We start from the raw sequence: 26,855 nt of genomic DNA, 5'->3' as shown, positions 1-26,855 counted from the left end.
AGTCCAGGAAGCTTCCACATTGCCAAGACTATTCAGCCACCAAGGTGGGCTCACCCGGACCCTGGGACCTGACACCAGCCCCCACATGCCCATCGCCCACCAGCATATGGCCCAACTCACTGGTGGTGGAGGAGACAGACTTTCCAATGTCGACCAAGGAGCGGTGGATGGGCTTCTTGGTTTGGTGACGGTGTTTTCTCAGGAGGACATAGCTGACCCTCTCCCGGAGCTCGGGCCGCAGGAGGCCGTCCTCGATTTGCTTCTCAATGACATCATCTAAGTGGGGAACAGACATGCCTCGTCCATGTGGGACAGAAGGACCAGGCGTTGACGGGGGGGGGGGGGGGGGGGTGTGTGTGTCTTCGGTTTCATCTGTTATCAGTGGGATTAAAAGTGACTAGAGGAGGCAGGAGATGTGGAAATAGTCCCAGCTTTGCCTCAAACTGTGGAAACATGAGGTCACAGACCTGTGGGTATGTGTACGCATGTGTGTCTATGTGTGTGTATATAATTCCACACTCTATCAATGCTATTGTGAAAAGTCAATGAAGTACCCTAAGAAGCACAAAAGTGTTCTGTGTTTGATGGTTTTACTCCTAACATGAATTCCTTTTAGAAAAGCATTTGGGGCAACATACTTGTGGCAAATCTGAATGTGGTAGAACAAAATTTGCAAAATGTTTTAGGGACAAAAGACCAGCCTTATTGTCTCCCTTCACCACTCCACCAAATGAGAGCTGATTTCCTAAAGGTAAATGATGATCCATTTACTCTGACCAGAAACAGGTTGCCATGGCAATAGGTATCTGTGTCAATGCTAGGAAGCCCCTCTCCCTTTTGCTCCCTTGCTGGATGGCGATTTAGAGGATGGTGTTCTCCCCGTCAGAGCTCTACATGGGACCGAGACCTGGAAGTCACTGTGCCGCTGTCTTGGGAGCGTCAGACCCAGAGCCTGGTCTCTGCAGAATCCGGCGGGTGTCACACAGACCCGGCGCGGGCACGAGGCTGCCAGGGCTTTCAGGGGCCTGGAAGTCCCTGCCTCACCTATGATCTGTGGTAAGGAGCCACTGTCCAAATCCAGCAGCACCGTCCCCGTCTGTAAGCAGGTCCGCAGCTCGAAGAGGCTGTGCAGCGACAGTGTGGACACGTGGGGCTTGCTCCAGCGTTCGCCTCCTTCCTCTACCTTTTCTTCAAACTTTATCCACCTGGAAGGGGTTAGGATGGGGCTCAGCGTGGCCACTGCCCTCAAGAGCAGCCCCCACCGGCGGGTCTCCTCGGGGCAAGGGGTATTGGCCGGCAAGTCATGCGCATGCGCTGCATGTCGGGATGTCTCACAGGCAGAGGATCTTGGGAAACCCTTCACTCTACCCCCCACTTCTGATGTTGTGCTCAGAGTAAAGTGACATTCCAGAGGAGGACATAAACGGGCATGAGGGGTCTTTTTGCGGGTGGCAGAAATGTTTCTGGTGATGGTTGCACCTGTTCATTCACCAAAAATCATCTAATTGTACAGTTAAAATGAGGGAAGTTGACGATAACCTATAATTATAAAGCTGTTAAAAAAAAGTATCAACTGGAACCTGGCTATCCAGGGCCGGTCTCACATGTGTGCAGGGTTTGCCTTACAGGGGGTATTGTTTGTGGGGAACAGAGAAAGCGTTCCTGATAAAAGTATTTCCCCACAGCTTCTGCTGCAGGGCCTGGGGATTCTACACGTCCACTCTAGGTTCTGGTTCTCATAGTTCATCTTAAAATCCATATGTCATCTGGGGAAGCAAAGAAATTAAACCAAGGGCGTATAGGAATTCGTTCTTTCTAGAAGACAGAACAGAGGCTGGGTGGACGAGCCCAGTGGAAAGGCCCGGGGCGGCCCAGCAGAGGGCAGCAGCAGACAGCCTGGAGAGCTGCCAGGAGCGCACCTCCAGCAGGCTTGCTTTGCAAGATGTCAAGCCCAAGTTAGTGGGTAGCTTCAAGCTATTCCAATCAAAATCCCAAAAGAGTAGTTTTGGAACTCATGATTAATTCTGAAGTTCTTCTGAAAAAGTAAATGTCTGAAAATGGTTGCGGAATGTCTAAGTAAGAAGAATGGGGATGGCTATGCTGTTAGCAGATACAGAAACTTGCCTAAAAGCTGGCACGTGGTTCCAGTCCAGATATAGACAAAGGGATCAATGAACAACCGTCCAGAAGCAGACCTAGGCCCTCATGGGAATTTCGGTTTTGATAGAGAAGTTGTTTAAAAGATGACCAACTTAAAAATTAAAAATAAAAAAAACTTACCTGCCACCTACTTCTCAGCAAACTATTAAATTCTACATGGATTAAAGTCTAAACATAGGGGCGCCTGGGTGGCGCAGTCGTTGGGCGTCTGCCTTCGGCTCAGGGCGTGATCCCCGCGTTATGGGATCGAGCCCCACATCGGGCTCCTCCGCTGGGAGCCTGCTTCTTCCTCTCCCACTCCCCCTGTTTGTGTTCCCTCTCTCGCTGGCTATCTCTGTCAAATAAATAAATAAAATCTTAAAAAAAAAAAAAGTCTAAACATAAAGTTAAATCTATGATAGAATATTATTGACTCTTAAAAATAGAAGAAACTCTGACACATGCTACCACATGGATGAACCTTGAAGACTTTCTATTAGGTGACAGGAGCCAGGCGCAAAAGATGAACACTGCGCGATTCCACTTCTGCGGAGACCAGACCTGAAGTAACTAAATTCGTAGAGACAGGAAGTAGAGTGGTGGCTGCCAGGGAGCGGGGAGTGGGAGCTACCGTTGGATGAGTAGAGTTTCAGTTTTGCAAGATGAAAAAAGTTCCAGAGATACATGGTGGTGATGGTGACTCCATCACCTTAGGTGACTGTATCTAAGGCCACTGAACTGTACACTTAACAACGGTTGAAATGGTAAAATTCATGTTATATATATTTTACCACAATTAAAATAAATAATTTAAAATGTATAAACAACAATGCAAATATACTAGAAGAGAATATAGGAGAGTCTTCTTATATTCTTGGTTGTATAAAAAGAATTCCTAAATAAGATATAAAACCACAAAAGAAAAATGGGCAGCTTTTGGCACATAATAAAATTTCTGTATGACAAAATAAGACAAAGTTCCAAGAAATGCAACAAGTGGGAAAATATTTACAACACACAGGGCATCAAAAAATTGGTATTTATAACACAATTCCTTCACATCAATAAGAAAAACTCAAATTACCCAACTGAAAAGTGAACAATTCTGGAAAGAAATGAAGATGATCAAGAGACTTTCAACTTTACTAGGAATTGAGAATATTCAAATTACTGCAGATGGAATGACATTCTTCATTTCTCGTATTGGCAAAGGTGAAAAAGACTGGTGACTTCTGGTGTTGGTGAGAACATCGCCGCGGGAAGTGCGAGATTAGTGGGTGTGCGTACATAGTGTCTGCATGTGTGCATACGCTGTATGTGTACAGAGGAACAGCACAGTCCTGGTGTGGGGAACTGGGCAGCTGCTTTCAGCATTTAGTGTGCATGTCTTTTGATGCAGTGGTTCCATTTCCAGGAAATTATCACAGAAGTATCATTACATACCTGCATATAGTCAAATGCATACAAGGATGTTCACTGCAGCTTTGTTCATTAAGGTGAAGGACAGGAAACTGCCAGTTTCCAGTAGGAGGAAGGTCACAACGATTCCCTACATCCCGGCTGCAGAGGTAGAGTATGAGGGTGAACTCTGCATACTGACAGGATGGACAATACCATCCCATTTTAAAAAAAGAAACACACGCATCCGTGTGTTTGGCCACAGGTGTCTAAAAGTGCCTGGCAGAAGCTTTGGAAGGCTACCTGTCAAATAGTTATAGGAGTCTGGGGAGAGGGGTGGGTTTGCTGGTGGAGGAGGGGCTAAGAGACTCTGACTCTGGGTTAATTAGCGTAGTAACAGGGCAGCCTGTGCAGCCAGACAACCAGGCTGTGAGTCCCAGCTCTATCATTTATTAGCTGTGGACCTTATCATTTTGTTTTCTTCAGGAATAACAATACTATGTAGCAGTTAGAGCAGAGCCCAGCACAAAATGCACATGATGTGTTAGCTATTAATGTAAAAATAAAGAATATTGCTTTTGTAATTTTAGAAACAAAAAATAAAGTAGAGGCATTCAAAGATCTCCCAACCAGAGGACACTATGGTTGATATTTTGATGACTATCATTATTATTATTTAATTTTTAGAGAGAGAACACACTTGTGCATGCAAGGGCGGGGGGTGGGCAAAGGTGGAAGGAGAAAAAGACAGAGACTCTTAAGCAGGCTCCATGTCCAGCGTGGAGCCTGATGTGGAGCTCGATCCCTCAACCCTGAAATCATGACCTGACCCGAAATCAAGAGTTTGACACTTAACCGACTGAGCCACTCAGACGCCCCTCCATGACTATCATTATAGATCTCTGTGTGCGTGAAAGCACGTGTGTACATGTGCGCACACAGTTTTACATTAATGACACCATAAGGACATAACTACTGGACATTCTTTCATGTCTACAAATGTCTATAAATATTTATATCATTTTAAAGGCTGTTTAGTATTTATTTTACTGTATGAATAGACCACAATTGATATGAATAACCCTCACTTGGTGGACATTTAGGTTCTTTTTTTTAAGATTTTATTTATTCATTTGAGAGAGTGAGTACGAGTAGGAACGGGGAGGGTCAGAGGAAGAGGGAGAAGCAGACTCCCCACTGAGCAGGGAGCCCCATGTGGGGCTCAATCCCAAGACCCTGAGATCATGACCCGAAGGCAGACGCTTAACTGACTGAGCCGCCCAGCCGCCCCCTAATTATTCTTTATTATAAACAAGGCTGGCTTGAATATCCTTGGCCCTGCTCAATAATTTCCTTAGGATAAATTCTCAGAGGTGGAATTGCTATGTCTGTACATTTTTAAGTGTATGATATACATTGTCAAACTGTTCTCCAGCAAGCTTCTGCCAATTTACATCTCCACCAATGTACAGGAAACCTCGCCTTCCTCTGAAGTCTTTCAAACCCTGGTATTGTCATTCTTTTTCACTTTTGTTCTTTTGGTAATTGAAATTTTACATCACATTTGCATTCTTCTGATTACTAGTGAGGCTGAAAATGTTTTCCTTTGTCAGATTTCCTCTTTACACAATTGTGTGAGTACTTTGCATTATGAATGTCTAACATCCTGATTTAATGCGTTTATTTGAGACCAGTTAACCAGGTGCCTGGCAGGGCCTTGAGGGCTTGAACGGATACAGGATGGGAGGTTTGATTAAAAGAGGCTTGGGAGGTGAAGACCTACGACATGGGGGCTGGAGCGGAGACCACACATACACTAGCCTCAGGGTTTACCAAAGTGTAGCGGACTTTTTTAAGTGGGAAAAATCTGCTTGGGAAACATCAGCTAAATTATGGTAGATCCAAGTCTGTATGAAGTCAATACAAAGTTTTTCTAAAAGATGTATTAATATAAGGGTTGGTAAGGAAGAGATCAAAGGATAAGTCCAAATGTTTTGATTGAGAAGATGCTTACCTTCTCCCTGAGTCTTTCTCCCATACAAGCAATCATATTGCCCTGTTTTTTCTCTAAAATACACAAGATAAATTATACTATCACCTTGTCACTGAAGACCCTTTGCTACTCTACGGCCTTGCCCTATCCACCCAACGGTGTGATGTATCCCAGTGCACGGGGCTCTAGGGTTGATTGCTCTCTACACTGTCTCATAAACATCCTGGGTGGACATTCTTGGGCAGCTCTCTGCCATGACATCTGTTCTTCTGTTTTCTGCCTATACAAATGCAACTCTACCCAGAAGGAGTGGGTGAGAGCATACCTTCTCTTTGAAACATCTTCTGTTAACTCCAGATAGCAAGGACAATCGGTTCTCTCTGCCTCCCAGAACTTCAACTCTTTGCACTGTGTTAGGTCCCCACAAAACATCAGCTCTACAGACACACACACAAGGATGTCAACCTACCTGAGCACAGTCTGCAGAAGAGCAAAGTTACCTTTTCCAGGTTCAGGGCAATGCCAGCATCCCTGGAGAAACTGATTTCAAAAAATTCCAGGATACTCAACAACTTTACTAGGAACAGCTGTCCAGGTCCTCCTTGCAACTATTTTGGGAATCCAGATGTTGGAACAGTGAGCCTGTACCCTGAAACTTACGTTTTTGGTGGCAACTACTAGACATTGAGCTCACTTTTGCCTTGAGTAGAACATGGAAACATGGAGGACCCAAGATATGCAGCAGTGATTTTTAACTTTGGCTATCGATTAGAAGTGCGTGGGGAGATTTTGTAAAATACAGATGCCTGGATGGTCACCCCTTCCGGAGTGTGGCCTAGCCACGAAAGCTCCCAGTTTATGTGACTGTGCGAGGGTTGAGGAGCCCTTGCTTTGGAATCATATAGAACTGTGTCACACAGGGATAGCTGGACTTGTCTGGGGTCCCAGTGCAGACACACAGCTCTGTGCACATGGGTCCCACTCTCCTTATACAACAGGAAACATGGCTTTGAGAACACCAGCTGAAAGAGCAGAACCATATCTCCAGAGTCTCTTTCCTAGCATGGCCATTTTTTTGTTTTTGTTTCTTTGACTTTTATAATTGGAGTACATACTCTACACCAGTGTGTCTCACTCAAACTTTAATGTACATACAAATCACATAGAGATATTGTTAAAATACGGATTCTGATTCAGCAGGTCTGGAGTGGGGTCCCAGATTCTGCATTGCTAACAAGCTTTCAGGCATGCCTGTGCTGCTGGTCTCCAGATTACTTTTGAGGGTCATGGATCTATACAGTGAAATGTCCTCTTTCCTCTCTGTTTTCCAGATCTGACCCCTTCATTCTCTACTTCATTCCCAGCAAGAGGGCCTCTTCCTCTCAAACCTTTCCCAGTCACCCTGGTTATTTCTCCGATAGTAAACACTGAGGACAGGGTTCTCAAACTTAAGCACACATCAGTATCACTGGAAGGCTTAGGAAACACAGATTACCGGGTCTCACCAGAGTTTGAGTTCATAGGTCTCGGGTACAGGGGAAGGAGCACCAAGAATTTGGACATTTCTTACAAGTTCCCAGGTGATGCTGATGCTGTGATCTAGGGACCACATTTTAAGAACGCCTATCCTAGGATAATGATTCTTAAAACGGGCTGCACAGAAAAATAACTCGGATGCTTTTAAAACCTTATTGTCTAGATCTATCCTAGACCAATTTACATCAGAATACCTGAGTAGGGGGCACCTGGGGGGCTCAGTGAGTGAAGTATCTGCCTTCAGCTCAGGTCGAGATCCCAGGGGCTCAGATCAAGATCCAGGGTCCTGGGATCGAGCCCCACATCAGGCTCCCTGCTGATCAGGGAGCCTGCTTCTCCCTCTCCCTCCCGCTCCCCCTGCTTGTGTGTGTGCTCTCTCTGTCAAATAAATAAATAAGATCTCCAGAATACCTGAGTGGGACCTAGGCAACTCTGCTATAGACTATTCTAGGTAAAGTTCCTGACTTCTGGGGCTCAGAGGCTAAAATAAACAATTAATTGTAGTCAATGATGTTTTTTGGTTATTTGGATATATACCTGCTTCCCCAAATAGACATTAAGCTTCTTGAGGACAGGACCACTGTTCCCTCACTGGTGTCCCCTTACCGTCATTAATTGCTTGCTCCCTCCTGCTTGAGGGTAGTGAGGCTGATCACTTTGGGTGGACGCCTAGCTAGGAGGAAATGACTGGAGAAAAGAGACAATGGTGGGTCTTAACTGTATTTAAAAATACTGAGAACAATCTAAGCAATGACCATGAGTCTAGCACCATCACAGACACACACACAAAGATCAGTGGGGCCGGAATGGCCTCCTGATAGAAGTAGACACTGCCACCTGTGAAATAGGCTTCTGAAAAAGGCAGACAGGAATAAGACAAGCCTAAACCCCACCATCACTTTATAAGAAATAGAGATGTTAAACACCATTGCAGAGACACAATGCAATCCAGAAGGTGCAAAACCTATAGGACGAATGATGCCGTTTCTTTAGCAATAACAATTGCGAAGGAAAAATAGAGGAGGAGGAACCTGTAGAGTAAAAATGACTTCAGAGGCCTATCTCCCAAATGCAGTATGTGGACTGATTATAGATAGATAGATAGATAGATAGATAGATAGATAGATAGATAGATAGATAGATAATGCCACCCGAACCACCCAGGCACCCCTGGACCAATTATACTTTTAAAAATAGGAGATGATCTGGGAAATATAGACATTGCCTAGATAATTCCATTAAAATAAAGAATTAGGGGTGCCTGGGTGGCTCAGTTGGTTAAGCATCCAACTCTTGATTTCGGCTCAGGTCATGATCCTGGGGTTGAGCCCCATGTCAGGCTCCGAGCTGGGCATGGAGCCTGCCTAAGATTCTCTCCCTCTGCCCCTCCCCCCACAAAAAATTTTTAAAAATGAAGAATTAGTGTCATTTTCTTAAAAAGATGGGACAGTGACCTTACGCCAGTTAGAATGGCAAAAATAGACAAGGCAAGAAACAACAATTGTTGGAGAGGATGTGGAGAAAGGGGATCCCTCCTACATTGTTGGTGGGAATGCAAGTTGGTACAGCCACTCTGGAAAACAGTGTGGAGGTCCCTTAAAAAGTTAAAAATTGAGCTACCCTATGATCCAGCCATTGCACTACTGGGTATTTACCCCAAAGATACAGACGTAGTGAAGAGAAGGGCCATATGCACCCCAATGTTCATAGCAGCAATGTCCACAATAGCTAAATCGTGGAAGGAGCCGAGATGCCCTTCAACAGATGACTGGATTAAGAAGTTGTGGTCCATATATACAATGGAATATTACTCAGCTATCAGAAAGAACGAGTTCTCAACATTTGCTACAACATGGACAGCACTGGAGGAGATAATGCTAAGTGAAATAAGTCAAACAGAGAAAGACAACTATCATATGATTTCTCTCATCTATGGAACATAAGAACTAGGATGATCGGTAGGGGAAGAAAGGGATAAAGAAAGGGGGGGTAATCAGAAGGGGGAATGAAACATGAGAGACTATGGACTATGAGAAACAAACTGAGGACTTCAGAGGGGAGGGGGGTGGGGGAATGGGATAGACCGGTGATGGGTAGTAAGGAGGGCACGTATTGCATGGTGCACTGGGTGTTATACACAACTAATGAATCATCGAGCCTTACATCGGAAACCGGGGATGTACTGTATGGTGACTAACATAATATAATAAAAAATCATTTAAAAAAAAAAAAAAAAAAGATGGGACAGTGATACTATGGTTGAAATGATATCCAAATAATTGAAAACAGGGTCTTGAAGATGGTCTGTGGATCAAGATCCATGGTCACAGCTTTATTCACAATAACTAAAATGTGGAAACAACCCAAGCGTCTGCCAACGGATGAATGGATAAGCAAAATGTAGTATATGCATACGGTGGACTATTACTGATCCTTAAAAAGGAAGGAAATTCTGGCATATCCTACAACATGCATGAACCTGGAGGACATTATGCAAAGTAGAAGAAGCCAGTCGTGAAAAGATAAATACGGTATGGTTCCAGTTCTAAGAGGTATTTAGAGTCGTCAAAATCTTGGAGACAGAAGGTAGAATGGTGGTTTCCAGGGGCTGGAGGGAGGGGGAGAAAGGAGAGTTATTGCTTCATGGGTACCAGGTTTCAGTTTTAGAAGCTGAAAGAGCTGTGAGGATGAATGGTGGTGATGGCTGTACAGCATTAAGAATGTATTCAAAATCACTGCACTGCATGCCTAAAAAATAGCTAAGATGGTAAGCATTATGCTAAGTATATTTTACAATAAAAAAATGGAAAAGAAAGGAAGAAAGATGCATTATCTTTTAGAAGCATACACTGAAATATTTGCAGATGGAATGCTGAATGTCTGGGATTCGTGTCAGCGTGATCCAGTGTGTGTGTGGCGGGGGGGGTGGCTGGCAAGCAGGGGAGAGAGACACAAGATTGGCCATGAGTTAGCTGGTAACCATTGAATCTGGGTGATGGGTACGTGGGGGTTCATTCTACTACATACTACTTTTAAATTTAAATTTTCCGTAATAAAATGTGTAACCACTTTTCTGAAGGAATGAAGGCTTGGGCTCTTTAAAGAGCCTTTGACCAGAGCCTGCTTTAAAAACTCTCAGAAGCCTGATAAAATGGTTAATGTGTGATCCCAAGCAACTCATTGCAAAGTGACCTTTATACCGTGGTTGGCTTCAAGAAAGTAGGGAATTAGAGTTAGAGAAGCAGGTCAAGTGGAAAGAAAATCTCCCGCTAGGAAAGAACCCGCAGGGATTTTGTCCAGGCTCGGGGGCGGGCACCAGGTGCCCCTCTTGTGGCTGGGGTGGAGCTGAACAGAACCTTGAAGAGTCACATGTCCCAGAAAGCAGTTCCCTGTCACGCAAAGAGGGTCTGGAACAGAGGCCTTTTCTGTGACTTGTAACTCGGCCACAGACACAATTAGAGAAATCACCATTCAGTTAATATCTAGAGTGGTAGAAAGTGTCATAGGGGCAAGCTACCTGGTACAGCCAAGGCTTTCCAACACTTAAACCCAGGATGTGAGAAGAAGAGGGGGTTCTCCTTTTAGGCCCTGGAAAGAGGCGAAAACCAGGAGACCTGATTCTAGCTCCGTGGATGGAGACTTAAATTATAACCCCACTCACCCTGCACTGGCTAGCGTATCCATCACTCTTAATCTCAGCTGCACTAGTGTCATCTGGGAGCTTGTGACAAATTCCAACACCTAGGGCTGAACCCCAGAGTAACGACATCAGAATCTCAGGGGCCTGAGAATCGGACATCAGTACTTTTAGAAAGACAAAGGTCTTTAAGAGGACAATGAGCAGGCCATTAGGTGTGCTTACCAAAGAGTAAAATCTGGAGAATATAGACAAACATTTTGATTAGAGCGAAGGTCTTGCTGTGCTTATTTTGCATATCATTATCATTAGATTATGTCCTGGTTAATTTGTTCGCAAAATTCCCCTAGAACATCCTAAATTTAAAGATTAAAAAAATGTAGGCATGCAGGGCTGGCTCAGTCAGAAGAACACGCGACTCTTGATCTTGGGGTTGAGTTTGCGCCCCACGTCGAGGGCAGAGATTACTTAAATAAACTAAAAACTTCAAAAAAAATAAAGATTAAAAAAAGTAATCTCCTATAAAATGCAACCTTCAATGTTAAGGTTAAACATTTGCCTCTAAACATTTGTTGTAAGACTTATATTTGTGTGAATTATTGCTTAGATAAAGTTATGTTGGGGCACCTGGGTGGCTAGTTGGTTAAGCGCCTGCCTTCAGCTCAGGTCACGATCTCAGTGTCCTGGGGAGCTTGCTTCTCCCTCTGATTCCCTCTCCCTCTGCCTGCTGCTCCCCCTGCTTGTGCTCTCTGTCAAATAAATAAACTTAAACAAAAAGTTACATTTACTCGCCTGAAAGTTGAGAAGTACATACTACACTGTGGTAATTCTCCATCTACTTGGCCTCACTAACTTTATTCTGTACCTCTCCCATCCCTACCCCATCACCCATTGTCCAAAGACTTGACTTCCATGTATCAGTTACAAAGCATCAAGACATGGTGTTTTTGCTTGCTGCGTGGGGCCAGCTGGTAAAAAAATTTTGTAACTTTAACAGATTCATTTAAGAGTGACATGAATGTGAGTTTTCCCCCATCATCCAGCAAAGCTATTTAACTTCACTTTGAGTCATATCAATATCCTGATTTTCCAGTAGAAACCAAAAGCCAGAATCTTCCTGGAGATATCTGAAATAGCATTAGATATTCCCTAGTTTCAGTCTTTGAAAGAGGCACCAAGAGATGATACTTGGAAGAAAAGTTTTTCAAAATGGGGACTCCTAAACAAATTCTTGTCCATTCCTACAATTTACTTGGCAAATTCTTCCTACATAATGATAAGCACATGCATTAAATATAAATGTAAAGTAATAAAAAAGTTATTTCTACAACTGACTAAAATTCCACATATTGTATTTATGTTCACAAACCAAACTTGACAGTGAATTTGAAAGACTATAAAGTATAGAAGACTGAGTGGGCAGGCATGAGTCAAGGGTCAACATGTATATGCAGAAGTTTAGAAGGTACCAGGAGGAGAAAAACCTCACAGGTCTCTTGGGGAATCTACCCCAGACTAGACTCAGAAATTTGTCTTTTTATTGTCCCAGAGATGATTAGTTCCAAGGCTATGACTGATATTAACCAAGTTCACAAGGACTGATGTATAAACCCAAATTTACAAGGAGGTTTCCAACAGTTATGGAGTTAGTTACTGTCATCTTGCAGCCCTTGCTTTCTCTCCTTTTAGGCAGATGCATGGGGAAAGCCAAATTATCATCAGAAAGATACAGAATCAGAATTGAGGCTAAGTGACTCAAATGTTTAATAGACAGGATAAAATGTCTGTAATCTTACATCTCTGCAAATGAGATTTGTCTGGGACTGGGACCAGACAAGTGGGCACCTCAGTTGTAGACTGTTCTGGAGTGAACCCCACATGCTTCCACGGCTGACTAACTCCCTGTGATTGAAAATCTTTCCTTTTGCTAGCACAGGAGTCTCCTCTAAGGGCCTCTGGTTATGCAGTGCAATTTGGGCATTACTGGAGCACCACTTCTCAGAAAGTGCACCCAGCAGTTTGCCAGCAGGGGGCAGGCAGAGCTGTGTCATTCCGGGAGCTGTTGTGAATGGAATGGGGGTGGGCACTCTGCCCCCAAGGTCATACATTTGATGAAGGGTCCGTCCTGCTGCATATCATGTCTTCATTCAGGGGTAAGGGGGAGCCCCTAGCTAAGTGAATGCCATCAGACACAGCTACGGCAAATTCCTAACTGGTTCCTTCAGGGAAAGGCTTCTGGAGCCAGATCTCTCTGAAGGCCATTTGTCTGTGTGTCCAGGAAGGACCTTGGCTTGACGGTCTCCCTCAGAGTCTGCTGGCACCCGCTCCTCCCTGTCTCTCAGGAAAAGCACTCTTCTCTATGTGGGTGCTCCCTCCCTCACTTCTGCTATTCAGGCCCTAGTTCAAAGGTCACTTCATCCATGCAAAGCCTCCCCAGGGACCCAGCTTGAAGAGACTCCTCCTTCCTCTAACTCCCATCCCATCCTGTGACATTTACCACATGGCACTTAAGATAACAACAGTGGCTAAAGCTTACTGAGCACATACTATGCACCAGGTGTTATACTAAGAGCTTTACATATATTATCTCACTTAATCCTCAGATCAGCCCCTTGAGGAAGGTCTGTTCTATTCTCATTGTCCAGGTTAGGAGGCCAGAGACTTAGAGGACAAAGAACCTGCTCAAGGTCATGCAGCTATAAGAGGCAGGGTTTGCGGGCGAGTCTTTTGACCCCAGAGCTCTGTTCTGACCACTTCACGGAATGCCCCTGGGTTTTAGTTATCTGTGTCTATGAGCCCATGCCTGCCTTTTACACTAGATTGGGGTTAAAAAACCACATCCTATGTGTTAAGAGTGCCTCACAGTTGCTTTTGTATGGCCAGCTAAGAATAGTGTTTACATTTTTAAAGGGTAGTAAGAAAGGAGGAAGAAAAGGAGGAAGAGATCATACAGGAACAGAAAGCCTAAAATGCTTACTACTGCCCCTTAGAAGAATTTTGTTGACACCTGCACTAGAGCATAAGCATCTCAAGAACAGATTCATACCTGTCTCATTTCATTTCTCCCATAGAACCTAACACAACATCCCCTACAATATTTTTAGAATGAAAGGAGAAAGCCTGAAGACTTCTGGAAATTCTGGTTGGCATTAGAAGTACAATTGCAGCCAAAGAATAGATTACATGAAGTGCATATCTTCACTACTACATATGTGAAAAAGACATATTTGGGATGTCTGTTCTGCTGCCATTCATGGGGATATGTTCCCCAGGCCAGCTCACCCCATAGCTCCCCATAACTCTGATATGGGTCACAGTGATGGGACAACCAAAGTTAGGCAAATCAGATGCTCTTTGAAAAATTAGGAATTGGGGTTAAGAAATAACTACACATTGTAGGATGGTCCCTTGAGTAGAACAGACGTAAACATGGAAGCTAAGGAATTTCCAAGGACAGGGACAAACGGGGGCGGGGGGGGGGGAGCCAGCTGCAGAAGAGTGAAGACGCTGCTCAGAGAGAGGGAGAGACCAGAAACAGAGAAAGAGGGCAGCCTGGCTTCCTGGGCCCGGGCCTTAAGATATCCGACCATCCCTGGGTACCATGAGGTCACCCCATATTCTGCTGATGCTCCCTCTTTTTGCATAAGTTAGCTTGAGCAGGCTTTTGTTACTTGCAGCCTAAAATGCCCTAACAATGACAGGGCATTTCTCTCTCCCTTGGCCATCCTGCACAGGCCCTGACAGCTCACTTGAGCTTAGGCTGTGGCTGGGGAGCTCCATGGATCAGATGGGGAGGCTCTTGCCTTTAGCACAAACACCACCTGACAGTGTTTCCAGGGAGTCTATTCCTTCAGCATCTCCGGAGTCTGACAGCTCTGATCCCAACAAGACAGGAGACAAAACAACCAAAATCAATGTGTGGACCTTGTTTTGATTTGAAGTTGTACAAACCAACAGTAAAGGGATGTTTTTGAGAAAATTAGGGATATTTAAATGTAGACTAAATGCCATATTAAGGAGTTGCTCTCAGTTTTGTCAGGAGATATGATGGCATTGTGGTTGTGTTTATAAAAGAAGTCTAATTGTGTTTATAAAAGAAGTCTAATTTCATAAAGTTGTATACTAAAATGTTTACAACATGTGGGATTTTCTTTAAAACATTGTGGTAGAAACAAACAACAAAACAAAATTTCTAAAAGCAAACAAAAAAAGTGGTGGAGATCAATATTAATCATTGATGAAAATGGGTATAGGAATGCCTGGGTGGCTCAGACGGTTAAGCGTCTGCCTTCAGCTCAGGTCATGATCCCAGGGTCCTTGCCCATTGGGGAGTCTGCTTCTCCCTCTGCCTGCTGTTCCCCCTGCTTGTGCTTGCTCTCTGACAAATAAAATCTTAACAACAACAAAAAGAAATGGGGTAATAGATACATGGGGACTCATTACACTGTTCTCTCTACTTTCTGTGTTTGAAACTTTCCATAATAAAAAATTATAGATATTTAGATATTTAAAAGTTAAATATATATATTTAGATTTAGATGAATACATATTTACATATATATCATATACACATATATATGTATGTGCGTATATGTCTATGTCTATAAACCAACTGTCGTCTTGTCAGGCAAGGTCGTCTGATGATGGGCTTTCTTCCCTCCTGACAACTGCATCTGAGGGAGCCACCCGAGGATGTCCTTGGTTGTGGAGAGGTGATCCTTCCTGCTGGCCAGCCTCTAGGGGTTCTGAGGAACTGACAGCCAGTCAAGCCACATCTGTGAAGCATTCTGCCCTCTCCTCACTTAGCTAGCCTTCCTAGCCCACTCACTGGCTGGCTAATCCTATCTTGCCGTCCTGAGTCCACCAGGTAATGGCCTTGTGTCACTCTCTGGCCGTCCCCATGGGGACGGACTGGTGCTTACCCAACCTGATGCTTTGAAGGCACTTTGAAGGTGGCCCCTCCTGGTGTGTCAGGCCTCAGGCAGCCCCCACCCTGAGCTGTGCTAACTAGAAGTGATCAGGAAATCCCTGGGGGGACACACACCCTGGCACAGTACTCCCTCCCCCATTGTTCTGAGTTCACACAACTCACAGGTGAGAGCGCTGGCTGCAACCAGGGCCTCTGAGGCCTGGGGGAACACTGCCTACTTCTACCTGGGCCTTGATCCAAGTTCTGCTTTGTATAAAATCACTTCTTCCCCACTTACCCAGCATAAGTGTCAGGTATCAGTGTTTGACTAGCCGAGGGAGAGGGAAGCACCATGTTAGCTACTGGGTGTGTAAGCAGCTTGATAAAGACTGTGTGACTATTCAGACCAGGAAATAAGCATCTAGTCAAAGTCAAAAACCTTCAAAATGTTCATCTGACCACAAATCTCCATATGTGGCTCCACTGCACTCAAATGGGAGGCCCCAGGACCACCTGGCCCCCTATAGCTCCCGCAGTCTGCTCTTCCGCTCCACCCCCTCCTCCAACCACCACCAGCCCTCTCCACTCCTTCTAGGAGACCCCAAGCCTCGCTGCAGCTGCCCTGCCCTCTGCTCCTTTCTTGGGCCTGTCACACAGAAGGGGTGTGGCCTTCCTAGCTGGGGGCTCAGGGCCCTGCCCCCTCCCCCAGCAGCTCCTCTCTGGCTCATGGATCTTTACACCACTCTCCTTCATCTGGCTCCTTTCCATCAGTGTTCAGCATGCTCAGATCTCTCACGCTCACAGACAAGGAACAAAAGCCTCCCTTGAGAGACCTCACTCACCGCCACTTTTCACAGACAAGCATCTTGGAAGAACCATTCCACTGAACCCACCCACCGCCCCATGTCTCCCCTGAGACTGCTCTCGTCTCTCCATCCTATGGATATTCTTCTGTTCCTCCCCCACTTGGTGGCCACTCCTTCCGTCTTGAATGTCTGCCCCTGGTTTCCAGGACACGGCACTCCTCTTGCTCCCCTCCTACTTCTCTGTGGCTTCTTCCCAGTCTCTGTGGTGGGTTCCACACCCTCTGCCCACCCCTCAAATGTTAGTGACCTGGGGGGTCTGCCCTGGGAACTCTCTTCACATCACAGTTCTCGGGGGCAACCTTACCATTTTCTATGGGTTTGATTCCCCTCTAGACGCCGAGCACTGACAAATCTAGGCTTCTGCATGGAGCTCTAGACCTCCGTACCTACATGGTGACCTGCTGGACACCTCCACTTGCAGTTTCCCCAAACAGAACGTGTCCCACAGGAACCTCATCACCAGCGTCCACCAGAACAAAACACAATGCCCAACACAACAAGAACTTGCTATTCCTCTTGTGTTTCCTCAATTGCTACCCCGAGTTATGCACTTGCTCAAGCGGGAAAGCTGGGCATCTCCCGGACTCTCCTGGTCCCCAACATGGCACCTGTCACCAAGTCCTGTCAATTCTTCCTGCTGAGACAGGTCTCACATCCTGTAAAAGGAGCAGTGGCTGCCGGGGAGTAAGGAAGAGAGCGACGTGAATAAGCAGAGCACAGAGGATGTTTAGGGCAGGGACGCTACTGTGTAGGATACTCTCATGGTGGGTGCATGTCCCTCCACGTGTGTCCAGACCCATAGTAGGTCCAACACCAAGAGTGAACCCTAATGTAAACTCTGGACTTTGGGTGATGACATGCAGTGCAGGCCATCAACAGTGACAAAAGGACCACGCTCATGGAGGACGTCGGTCACAGGGGAGGCGCTGCATGCTCAGGGGCAGGATTCACATGGGAACTCTGCACCTTCTGCTCACTTTTGTTGTGAATCTAAAACTGCTCTAAAAAATAAGGTATATTTAAACGGAATATATATATTAATATATGTGTGTATATATATTAAATTATATGCTCGAAAACATAGGTCTCAAATCCTCCCCTTCTGTTCCCACTGCCAACTTCTTGGTTCAGGGTCCCATCTTTCAATGGTCTTGCCTCTTTTAATACATTCTCCACCCTGAAGCCAGAGTGGCCTCTCCCAGACCATCTGCTCCTCTCCCCCTCGGTGGTCCTCTGAAGCTCCCAGCATCAGGTTCAAACTGCACAGCATGGCCTGTGTAGGCCTCCACGACTGGGCCCTCTGCAGCCCAGCCACAGGGCATTTCTGCGCCTTCCTCTGTGTGTCTGTTCTCCGTGTTCCCAGAGCCTCTCCTGGCCCCCTCCATACCCTCTCCTGGCTAACTCTGACCTATCTTTCAGGTCTCAGGGTGAACACCTCTTACTCCTGTTTGTCTTTCTTAACCCCTGCTGTCTGGGCTACGTGCCCCCACACTGTGCTTTCACAGCACGCCGTCATCAAATGCCTGTTCATCCACTTTTGTGCCCCATTCGACGGAAGGCCCAAGTGAGTCGGGATGGCATCGGCCATGTTCATTTTTATATCTCCAGCAGCTGGCTCAGGTTTATAGACAGTAAACACTCTGTAAATCATACTTGAATGAATGAGGTTTGCTGACCTCTGTGCTAAGAGCTCTCAGCTTCCTACTCTGCTTTAATCCATAGAATGGTCCCAGGTGAGTAGAGAGACCAGAGGGCTGGGGGTGCATTCTGCCCCCCTCCCAGGTTAAGCAGGGAAATGATACTAGGAAGGCATTCTACAAGATCTTAAGTGGGAGCAGTTTCAAAGTTGAGACAAAGTTCAGGCTTCCCCCTCTATCACATAGGGAATGTGCCAGCATCTCCACACATAGAGGCTTTTGAAAATATACTGGTCTGGTTTGACCCAACTAAGCTGACCCACTTTTTCTGCCCTTCTTGCTGCCCTTTCCTAGTCATCACACAAATGTCCTCAAAGCATAGGTGTCTCATAAGAACCTCTGGAAAGTTCACTCTTTTGGTCTGCTCTGAGTTGAGATCAGAGGCAGCTTGGATTTGGAATTCTCTCTCAGAAGTCTTGGAAAGCTCTAAACTCTTGGCTATCTCTGAGTAACCCCAAAGGGCCCTCCACACTTGGGTGGGTTCCAGCCCAGGTCATTCTTTTCCTGTCCTTGCAGCCAAGCCGACTTGGGTCTGAGAGAGGACAGCATTCTGGGTAAACTGTTTGCTAGTAGTGAGGGGGTTGTGTGCCCCCACTCACCTGACCCAGCCCTCCCTTCAGGCAAGGTCAGTATCAGCAAACAGCCAGCTGCATTTCCCTCCCGGGAATGCTAAAGAGATCGAGTTAGTAAAAATCTATCTTGTTAACAGCCTGACCTACCAGCATTGATCACACTAGAAGTAATGCCTGCACACACAGACTCCAACATGCACGCAGGGCAAGGCTTCAGTGGAGCTCAAAAAGCCATTTAAATCCGTCCAGAGGTGACTCCTTCTCCAAGGGCTCAAAACATCCCTCAAACTAATAACCCCTGACAAAGCACCACCAGGGAAAATTCCTTGCGGATTTGAGATTTTCACTCTGTTAATCTCCTAACTCAATAAAGCAAATACTCCTGCCACAAATTAAATACTTTTATTAAAGGGTCCCCTCCTCTATTCCCTTTGATGTGGGTGTAGGCCTGCATCCCTCCCAGGGCCTGAGTGTCTGTGTGAGGGGTTATCCACCCCCTACACCACCATCATTTTCTCCCATTACCCCAAGGAGGCCAGAACCCACTAGGATTTGCAGATTCTTGGATTCTGGAAACTTCTAAGACCTCTGGCTTCCCGGAGGAGATCTCACAGCCTGTCAGCTGAGGGAAATGCTTCCCATTCCTTTGTGGGGGTGTGGCCTGGCCCCAAGCACCTCTACTGTTGCAGTTTGCCTGGAGGAGTCGCCGGCACAACTATCCAGGCCAAGGTAGATTTGTTGGCCAATGGTCAAGCCCTTCCTCTGAACTTTCTACAGGCTTGTTGGTCAAACCTCCAACAGTGAGCTGCATACCTGATGTGGTTAGCTGGACAAAAGATTAAAGGAGGCAAGGTAGAGAAGGGGGACTCGAGGTAGGGAGGCCTGAGCTCCTCTCCTCCCATTGTTTCCTGCTCCAAGTTGGACGCCAAGCTGCTTCCCCCTCACATCTGCCTGGAATTGGGTTCAGCCATTTTAACTTCTTCTACCCATTACTTTCCTCTTACTATTGATTTGAGGTCCACTCAGGACCCTTCTAGGATCACCTCAGATGCCGTCCTCACAAAGCCTACCTTGCAGGGAAACCCACCAGCTTGCACATGGTAACTGTCAAATCAGACTCCTTTCTATTTCAGGAGGAGCCTCCTTCTAGAAACACCACCTACAGTTTATCAGTTTCATTACAGGGTCTAGAGTGCAGAAGACTCAGTGAATCCATTCTCAGAGAGACCAGAAACAGTATTTTGTCTATGGTGGCAATCCTGTCTCTGAGGGCTCTGAGACCTTTGAGCAAGGGCTCTGTGGGCGTGTATGATAGGTCCTCGTGGAAGGTCTGGTCCTGGCATTTGTTGCCAGGGGTCCTTGATGCAGACCTTGCCCAGGGGAGAGAACACCCTCTTCTTACTGGGTCTCTAAAAAGGCCCTTCTCAACGTTTCTTCTATTTGCCCACCTTTGACAAGAAAGGGAGAGGAAGCACTAGCTCCTCACAGGCATTAAGACACCATAGCCCAGACTGGGCCCTGGTCTTTTAAAACATCCTACTCTCTCTTCTCAGCCCTGAATAGAAGCCCTGGGCTCTGTGACTATCTCCATTTATTTCCCATCCCAGTGAAATTGCCTCCAGACTCTCATGAAAACCCAAACCGAGTCCCTGGAAGTTGGAGGAAGGAGAGGGAGGTAGCTGAGAAAATGGGGAAAGGATGACAAAGTACATAAGCCCTCAAGCTAGGGTCAGACAGGCCTGGGCTAGAAGCCAGACTCAGCAGCACGCACACTCTGACCCTTGCAAGCTATTTCCCCCTCTAAACCTCAGTATCCTCATCTATAAAATGGAGATAATAATAGCTCCCACATCCTTGGGGTCATTGTGCAGCTTGCTTAGATGAGCCTGTAAACTATTTAGCATATGGTAAGGGCTCACTGAATGGCTGGTAAGTAGAGGCTCAAGAGCTTCCAGACAGAGATTGGGGCAGGCCACGAGGCTAGAATTCATTCCTTCCCAGAGGCCCGCAGGGATTTGGAAGTCCACCCAGTGGCCTTTCTTCCAGGAGAGATTAGAAGGGGGAGGCTTGGGGATGTCCAAACTTGCCCTTCCTTACTCTGCAGAGCAACTGCCCAGGTGAGCGAGGTTGGTGGGTGAGGGAGGAGCCCAGGCCATGGATGGAGCAGGGGCCAGGATCTGGGCGTCCTGGTGGCCCCCAGGCAGAGCCAGTCCCAGACACAGGTAGCGGTTAGTCCAGGCATTCTCAGCTGGGGCAATAGCAGCCCCAAAGGGGTCTTGGGGAAGCAAAAAGTTTTAGAGATTGCCATGGTTTATGGCATTCCAAAATTCAAGCCAACATGACAGAATCACATCCCTTGGTATTTAATTCCTCTCGTTAGAAATAAATTAAATCAAATACTAATTTAATAAAGTTAATTTAAACTAAAGTTTCTTGGGCATGAGGGCACACTAATACAAAAATAAGGTTGAGAAAAATTGGTATGTATGGTCCATCTTCTGGACTTTCTCAACTTGCTTCCCAGGGTCCCTCCTCTCTCACCAGCTCTTCTTGCTGCCTCCTACCATAGCCTTCCTTTTCCTTAGACTCTTGGCGGCATTTGGTGTTGCTGACCAGTCCCGTTCAGTTAGGCCACCTTGTCCCAGGCACTGGCTATGACCAGCGGTACTCCTTACTCCAATCCTCCCTTGGCCCCACATCCTCACCACGTGGTTCCCCAACAGTCTTCTGACTCTTCTCCTTCTACTGCCCCTATATTTGCAGTTCCTCTGCCCCTCACATGTGCCTCCAGAGCTCCACTCTGTTTGTCCCACCCCAAACTCTGAGTTTCTTTTCTTCAGAGGCCCACTGGACCACTCCACTTGGATTTTTCATGACATACATTTTTCTTCCTCCAGGAAGCCCTCCCTGCCTACCCCAGCCCCTTGGTGCTTTCCCTTCTCCTATAGCATTTAGTTTGAAAGATTTGACAAGAAAGAATATATGTCCTTGTATTATTCTCTCATGGCCTCATGGGGGTCTGTTCTACTTTCCCACTTGGATTTTAATTTGAGAATAAAGAAAGTGATAAGTATCTGTGTGCTCAGTGTCCAGCCCAGTTCTGGACACCAAGGCAGGCAGATGTGGAGGTCTTTAGGGGCCAGGGAGTGCCACAGCTGAACACAAGGTGCAAGATGCCACTGGTCAATGGTCCTTCCCACCAGGAGGGTCAGCTCAGCCTGGGCCCCAGACAGACTGCCGTGGGAAGCCACCTTCTCCCTTTCCCGGGACTCCACCTCACCTGGCTGACTCCTTCCACTCCATCTGGTCTCCATCGTGCTGCAGAGTGTCCATCTCTGTGAAGAGGGTGGGGTTGGGAGCCTCATCTTCCTCCCCCAGGATGTCCTGGAGCTGCTCAGCAGCTGGAGACCCTGCAGAAAGAGGGCAGCAGGGTCTGCTGAATGGCCTGCGGGAGGCTAAGGGCTGCAAGGCCAACTGAAATGCAGCAGAAGCCAAGCTCAAGGGAAAAGTATTTCCAAAGTTAGTAAAACTAAGTCCAGCTTCCAGGTGAAGCTAGACTCAAGCCTCTGTGGGTTAGACGTGGGTGAGATATTCTTCGCGATAAAGGGGATAAGAGGATTTGGTCTTCATTCAGACACCAGGGTCTTGTAGCTGACAATGAAAAAGGATACAAAATGGCCAAAGGTGGGCAGCAGCAAGGACGGGAAACAGAGAAGTGAGAAGTGAGGAAAACTCTGACCCAACTTCAGCATAACAAACCCAGAGGGACCCCTTTTCCCACTGGGCGCCAAACCAGTCAACTCCCAGTGTTGGCCTTGAAGGGGCAGTCAGCCTGTGAAAGGACGTGCTTGTACCAGTGTGCTGGGGGAGCCCACCTTCTTCACGGGCATGGTGACAACCTATTCCTGAGCTCCCATGCTGCTTTCCAACTGCCCACTGCATGTCACCTCCTGGCTGTCTCTCAGGTACCTCAAAAGTCAGTGTTCCAGCACTGAACATGTACCCTTCCCCACACATGCTTCTGCTTCCTGTTTTTTGGGTTTTTTTTTTAAGATTTTATTTGACAGAGCACAAGCAGGGGAATGAGCAGCAGGCAGAGGGAGAGGGAGAAGCAGGCTCCCTGCTGAGCAGAGAGCCCGACATGGGGCTCGATCCCATGATTGACCCTGGGATCATGAACTGAGCCAGCCAGGCATCCCTTTTCTTTCCTTTCTTTATTTCATGAAAGTCTACTATGTGCCAGGCATTGTTCCAGGTGTTGGAAAACAAAGCTGGAATGAAGGCCCATACATCCCTGCTCTCTTGAATGTCTATTCTAGTGGTAGAAACAGACAAAAACAGGTAAGCAAAAGCATAGCGATCATTTCAGGTAATGATAAGCATTCTGAAAAAAGATAAAATAGAGCAACAGGAGAACTACATTAGAGAGATTGGTTAAGAAAGACCCCTCTGAGGAGTGTGTGTTTGAATTGTGACTTGGAAGAGGAGAATGAGCCACTTCTGCATTTCTGGAAAAAGAGTGCTCCAAGTGTTTCACAGACCCTGAAGTGAGAATGTGTTGGCCGTTGTGTCTAGAGCACGGTGAGCAAGAGAGAGGCAGGATGTGATGTGGAAAGCCTTGGTTAAAGGCATAGCTGTCCACCCAACTGTACAGGCTAGACACCCTTGAGTCATCTTCACCTCAACCACTTTCTCTCACCTCCATCCCCCTATTGAAAGTTTTCAAGAATACTTCCCTCTTCACCAATCCCTTTGCCCCTGCCCAGTTCAATCTCTCATTGATTGTCTCCTGGGCTCCATCAAGTCTTCCCCTTCCTCTTCCCCCCTCCGTCCCCTCAATTTATCATCCCCACTGGCCCTCACTCATTTCTTCATGGATTCTCAATGGTCAATAATTTCAACTACTTGGTCATCATACTCCCCACTCTTATTCCTTGACTTCCCAGTAAAACCAGGCAACCAATGGCAAACAAGAATTCACTGGCCCAGTCCACCTCTACAAGAGTGTCCTGGGGGCACAGGGAGAGACAGTGTGATATTGTGGTATGGTGGAGACAAGGCGCACAATGGGCTTGCAATCCAGCTCGATGTGGGTATGAATCCAAGAGTTGCCACTTGCTCATGGGTGTTTAGTCTGAGTGAGCAGGGTTGTTGGGAGGAGCAAGGAGGTAAGTCAGATAAGGAGAATAAGATGCATGACACGGCCTGGAGTGTATCCCCTTCACCACCAACCCCAGCACCCAGGCTCATGAGCCGTGATGGAGAAAACCATCCAACTGTGCAAATAGAGGGTTTCCATTCCAGCAGGTCTCAGAAGTGCCGCTACCTCCCACACATTCTTGTCAGCACCATGTCCCATGTCCCTCGATGCCATTCCTAACCTTGCTCCTCTCTACAAGCCTCTTGGTCCATCTCCTACCCACCTCACCAAGGAAATAAAGGCCTCCAGATGTGAAATCCATTGCGCTCTCCCTTCTAGTTCTTCTGTACCCTTACCACTTTGTAGTCCATTTTTGAACAAAGGAGTCCTTCCTCCCGCTTAATCTCTGGCCCTATTTATTCTCTTCTGCTGGATTCTTATTTTATCAACTAGCCTTTCCTTACCTTTGTCTTCAACTTCCTATCTCCACTCTTTTTCTTCCAGCCTATAAACAGTTCTTCCTAACCTAGAACATTCTCCCCTGACCCCGCCTGCCTTCCAAGCTCTCTGCTCTCCTTTCCCTCCAACTTCTTGAAGTAGTGGTCTCTACTTGCCATCTCCACTTCCTCCTTGTCCAACCAGTTTCCAATCTGCTGCAACTGGTTCAGCCCTACCACACTAAGGGACAGAAATTTCAAACTGGCAGCTCAAAGTTATGTTTAATTTAGCCCTCACAGAGTATAAAAGTTTTTGAAATTGTTGCTAACATAAAGAATTGTGAGATTTCATAGAACAATCCAGATTTCTGAAAATTCAGATGCTCTGATGACTGTGCCTACATTCCTGCTTGGCAACAATCAACTAGGGCTGAGTGATGGCTGCTTTTAGGTGGGCATACATATTTTTTAAAAGTCCTTCTATTTGAGTATAGTTGACACACAATGTTATAGGCATATGCATTTTAGTTTGCCACAGCCCCCACTGCTCCCTACTCTACCCTACTAATCTCATTTATGTTATGCACCTGAGTTTACAACCCTGCCCTCAGATCACTCTTCTCTTATTCTCAAACCAGTAAATTAATAAAAGCAAGCAAACCAACAAGTCTGGCTTATCAGTGGTGCTTACTGCTCCCTCTGAACGGACATTCTACTCTTGGGTCTCATAACAGTACTTTCTTGATACTTTTTCCTATGTCTTTGTGGACTCCTAAGTATCTTTCCCTGGGCCCCTCTTGCTGGTCTTATTTAAATCTTCATCTTTCCCAAGATTTTCTCCTTGGCCTTCTTTTCTTTTCTCTTTCTACACTCTACACTATCTTGTGTTCTTTATGGCGTCACCCTATAGATGAGGTCACCATGTCTCCAGACCCTGCCTGTATTGAGCATTTCCAACAGTCAACTGGATTACTCCAGCTGGGAATTCTGCAGCCTTCGCAAGTCAACCTCAGTATATTCAAAACGGTTTCCTTATTCCAGCACCCCAACCCTGCCCTTCTCTGTTTTGAATGATAGCACTGCTAGCTACCCAGCCATCCAGATAAGAAATACTGGACTCACTCCTGAAGCCTCTCTCTCTCTCACCATTCATGTCCAATCAGCCACTAACTTCTTTCCCTTGCTTCCTAAATGCTTTTCAGCCCTCCCCCCCCCCCACTTTTTTTTGCACACTGCCTCCATTTTAGTTCAGGTTCTCATTATTTCCTGATCCTATCACTGTGAGAGCCTCCTACTGCTCCTATGGCCCCGGTTGCATAATCCACCCCCCACTCCCTACGTGGCAGCAGTTTGCTTTTAAAACATTTCAAACATATTCACGTGATACACTTCTGGGAGTCATGGTGCTCCTTGGGCAGCACCATAAAATATTTTGCATAGGAGTTAGAAATAAATTAATAGTATTTTCTGCTAGTAAAATTATCTGTATATAGCTCAATCTACCTTTAGATGAATTTTATTTCTGAATTTTTCTGTTACTTTAAACATAGTCTTTTCATTGGGTTGATTGCTGACACTTGCTAGCAGACATCAAAGGTTAAGGAAGTTTTATAGAAGAAAAACTAACAATTGGACAAATAACTTTATTTTTTTCTTTAGACTGGGAGCAGACTAGGACTCTGATTCTGAGAGGACATACCAATTCTCCATGAAACCGGAGTTCAAGAACTACTCTTTTAAAATGTAAATTTGATTATGTTACTCTCCAGGTGAAAAACCCCTAATAGGCTCTGCATTACTTAGAGCTGAGGGTCTAGGACATGGCTCAAAACAACCCTTGTGATCTGGCCCTTACCTGCCTTTTTAGGTTCTATCACGTTCCTCAGCCAAATACCCGAGAACCTGGTCACCCTTAACCCCCGATACCCTTGACCCCAGCCACTCCCAGTGTCAGATACCTTTGACCCCAGCTATCTCTGACCACAGACACCCCCAGACCCCAGCGACCCCCAATCCCAGATGGCCTGCACCGCAGCCACATCGGACCACAGACAGTTCTCTGAAGAGGAGGGCACCTCACGCCCTGGATCCTTCTGCCTACTGCTCCCTACGTTTGGAATTCCCCTTCCCCTTCAAGGCCAGATAAGAAGACAATAGATGGAACAGTCATAGAGAGAGGAGACAGGGCAGAGAGCGGGATGCCTGAAGCAGCCCTGTCTGGGACATTACCTGCTCCCTGGAACAGCTGAGCGCTGCGGTCTCCGGCTGTTGGCACTGCCTCTGGCCCCAGCCTGTTTCTGCTGCTGCCCCCCTGGCCACTGCCTCCAAACGTCCTCTTCCCCGCCGGGTCACAACAAACTCACTTTTGTTTCCAGTTAAGCACCAGGGGAGGTGTGGGGAGAGAAGAGGGAGAGAGAGACAGACAGACAGACAGACAGAGAAAGGCAGAAAGAGAGGCAGAAAGAGAGGCAGAGAAGGAAGGTGGGAAAGACTGGGGAGGTGGAGAGAGAGGGCTGTATGGGGGAGAGAAG

General features: G+C 46.4%; 1 protein-coding gene across 1 annotated transcript in view; it reads right to left on the bottom strand.

The window, feature by feature from the left end:
* Nucleotides 1-26,855, bottom strand: part of SLC4A5 (solute carrier family 4 member 5) — a 90,416-nt gene that overhangs the window by 49,282 nt on the left and 14,279 nt on the right. The window contains exons 3-5 of the mRNA XM_040623308.1: nt 22,028-22,157; nt 1,045-1,205; nt 121-276 (exon numbers count right to left, since the gene is read on the bottom strand). Of these exons, the coding sequence (XP_040479242.1) occupies nt 121-276; nt 1,045-1,205; nt 22,028-22,157 (447 nt within the window). The remainder of the gene's footprint in view (nt 1-120; nt 277-1,044; nt 1,206-22,027; nt 22,158-26,855) is intronic.

Source organism: Ursus maritimus, unplaced genomic scaffold (genome assembly GCF_017311325.1).
Source record: "Ursus maritimus isolate PB19 unplaced genomic scaffold, ASM1731132v1 scaffold_6, whole genome shotgun sequence".
In the NCBI taxonomy this organism is placed as follows: domain Eukaryota; kingdom Metazoa; phylum Chordata; class Mammalia; order Carnivora; family Ursidae; genus Ursus; species Ursus maritimus.
The sequence above is the reverse complement of the archived record's forward strand: the minus strand, read 5'-3'. Positions and strand labels throughout refer to the sequence as shown.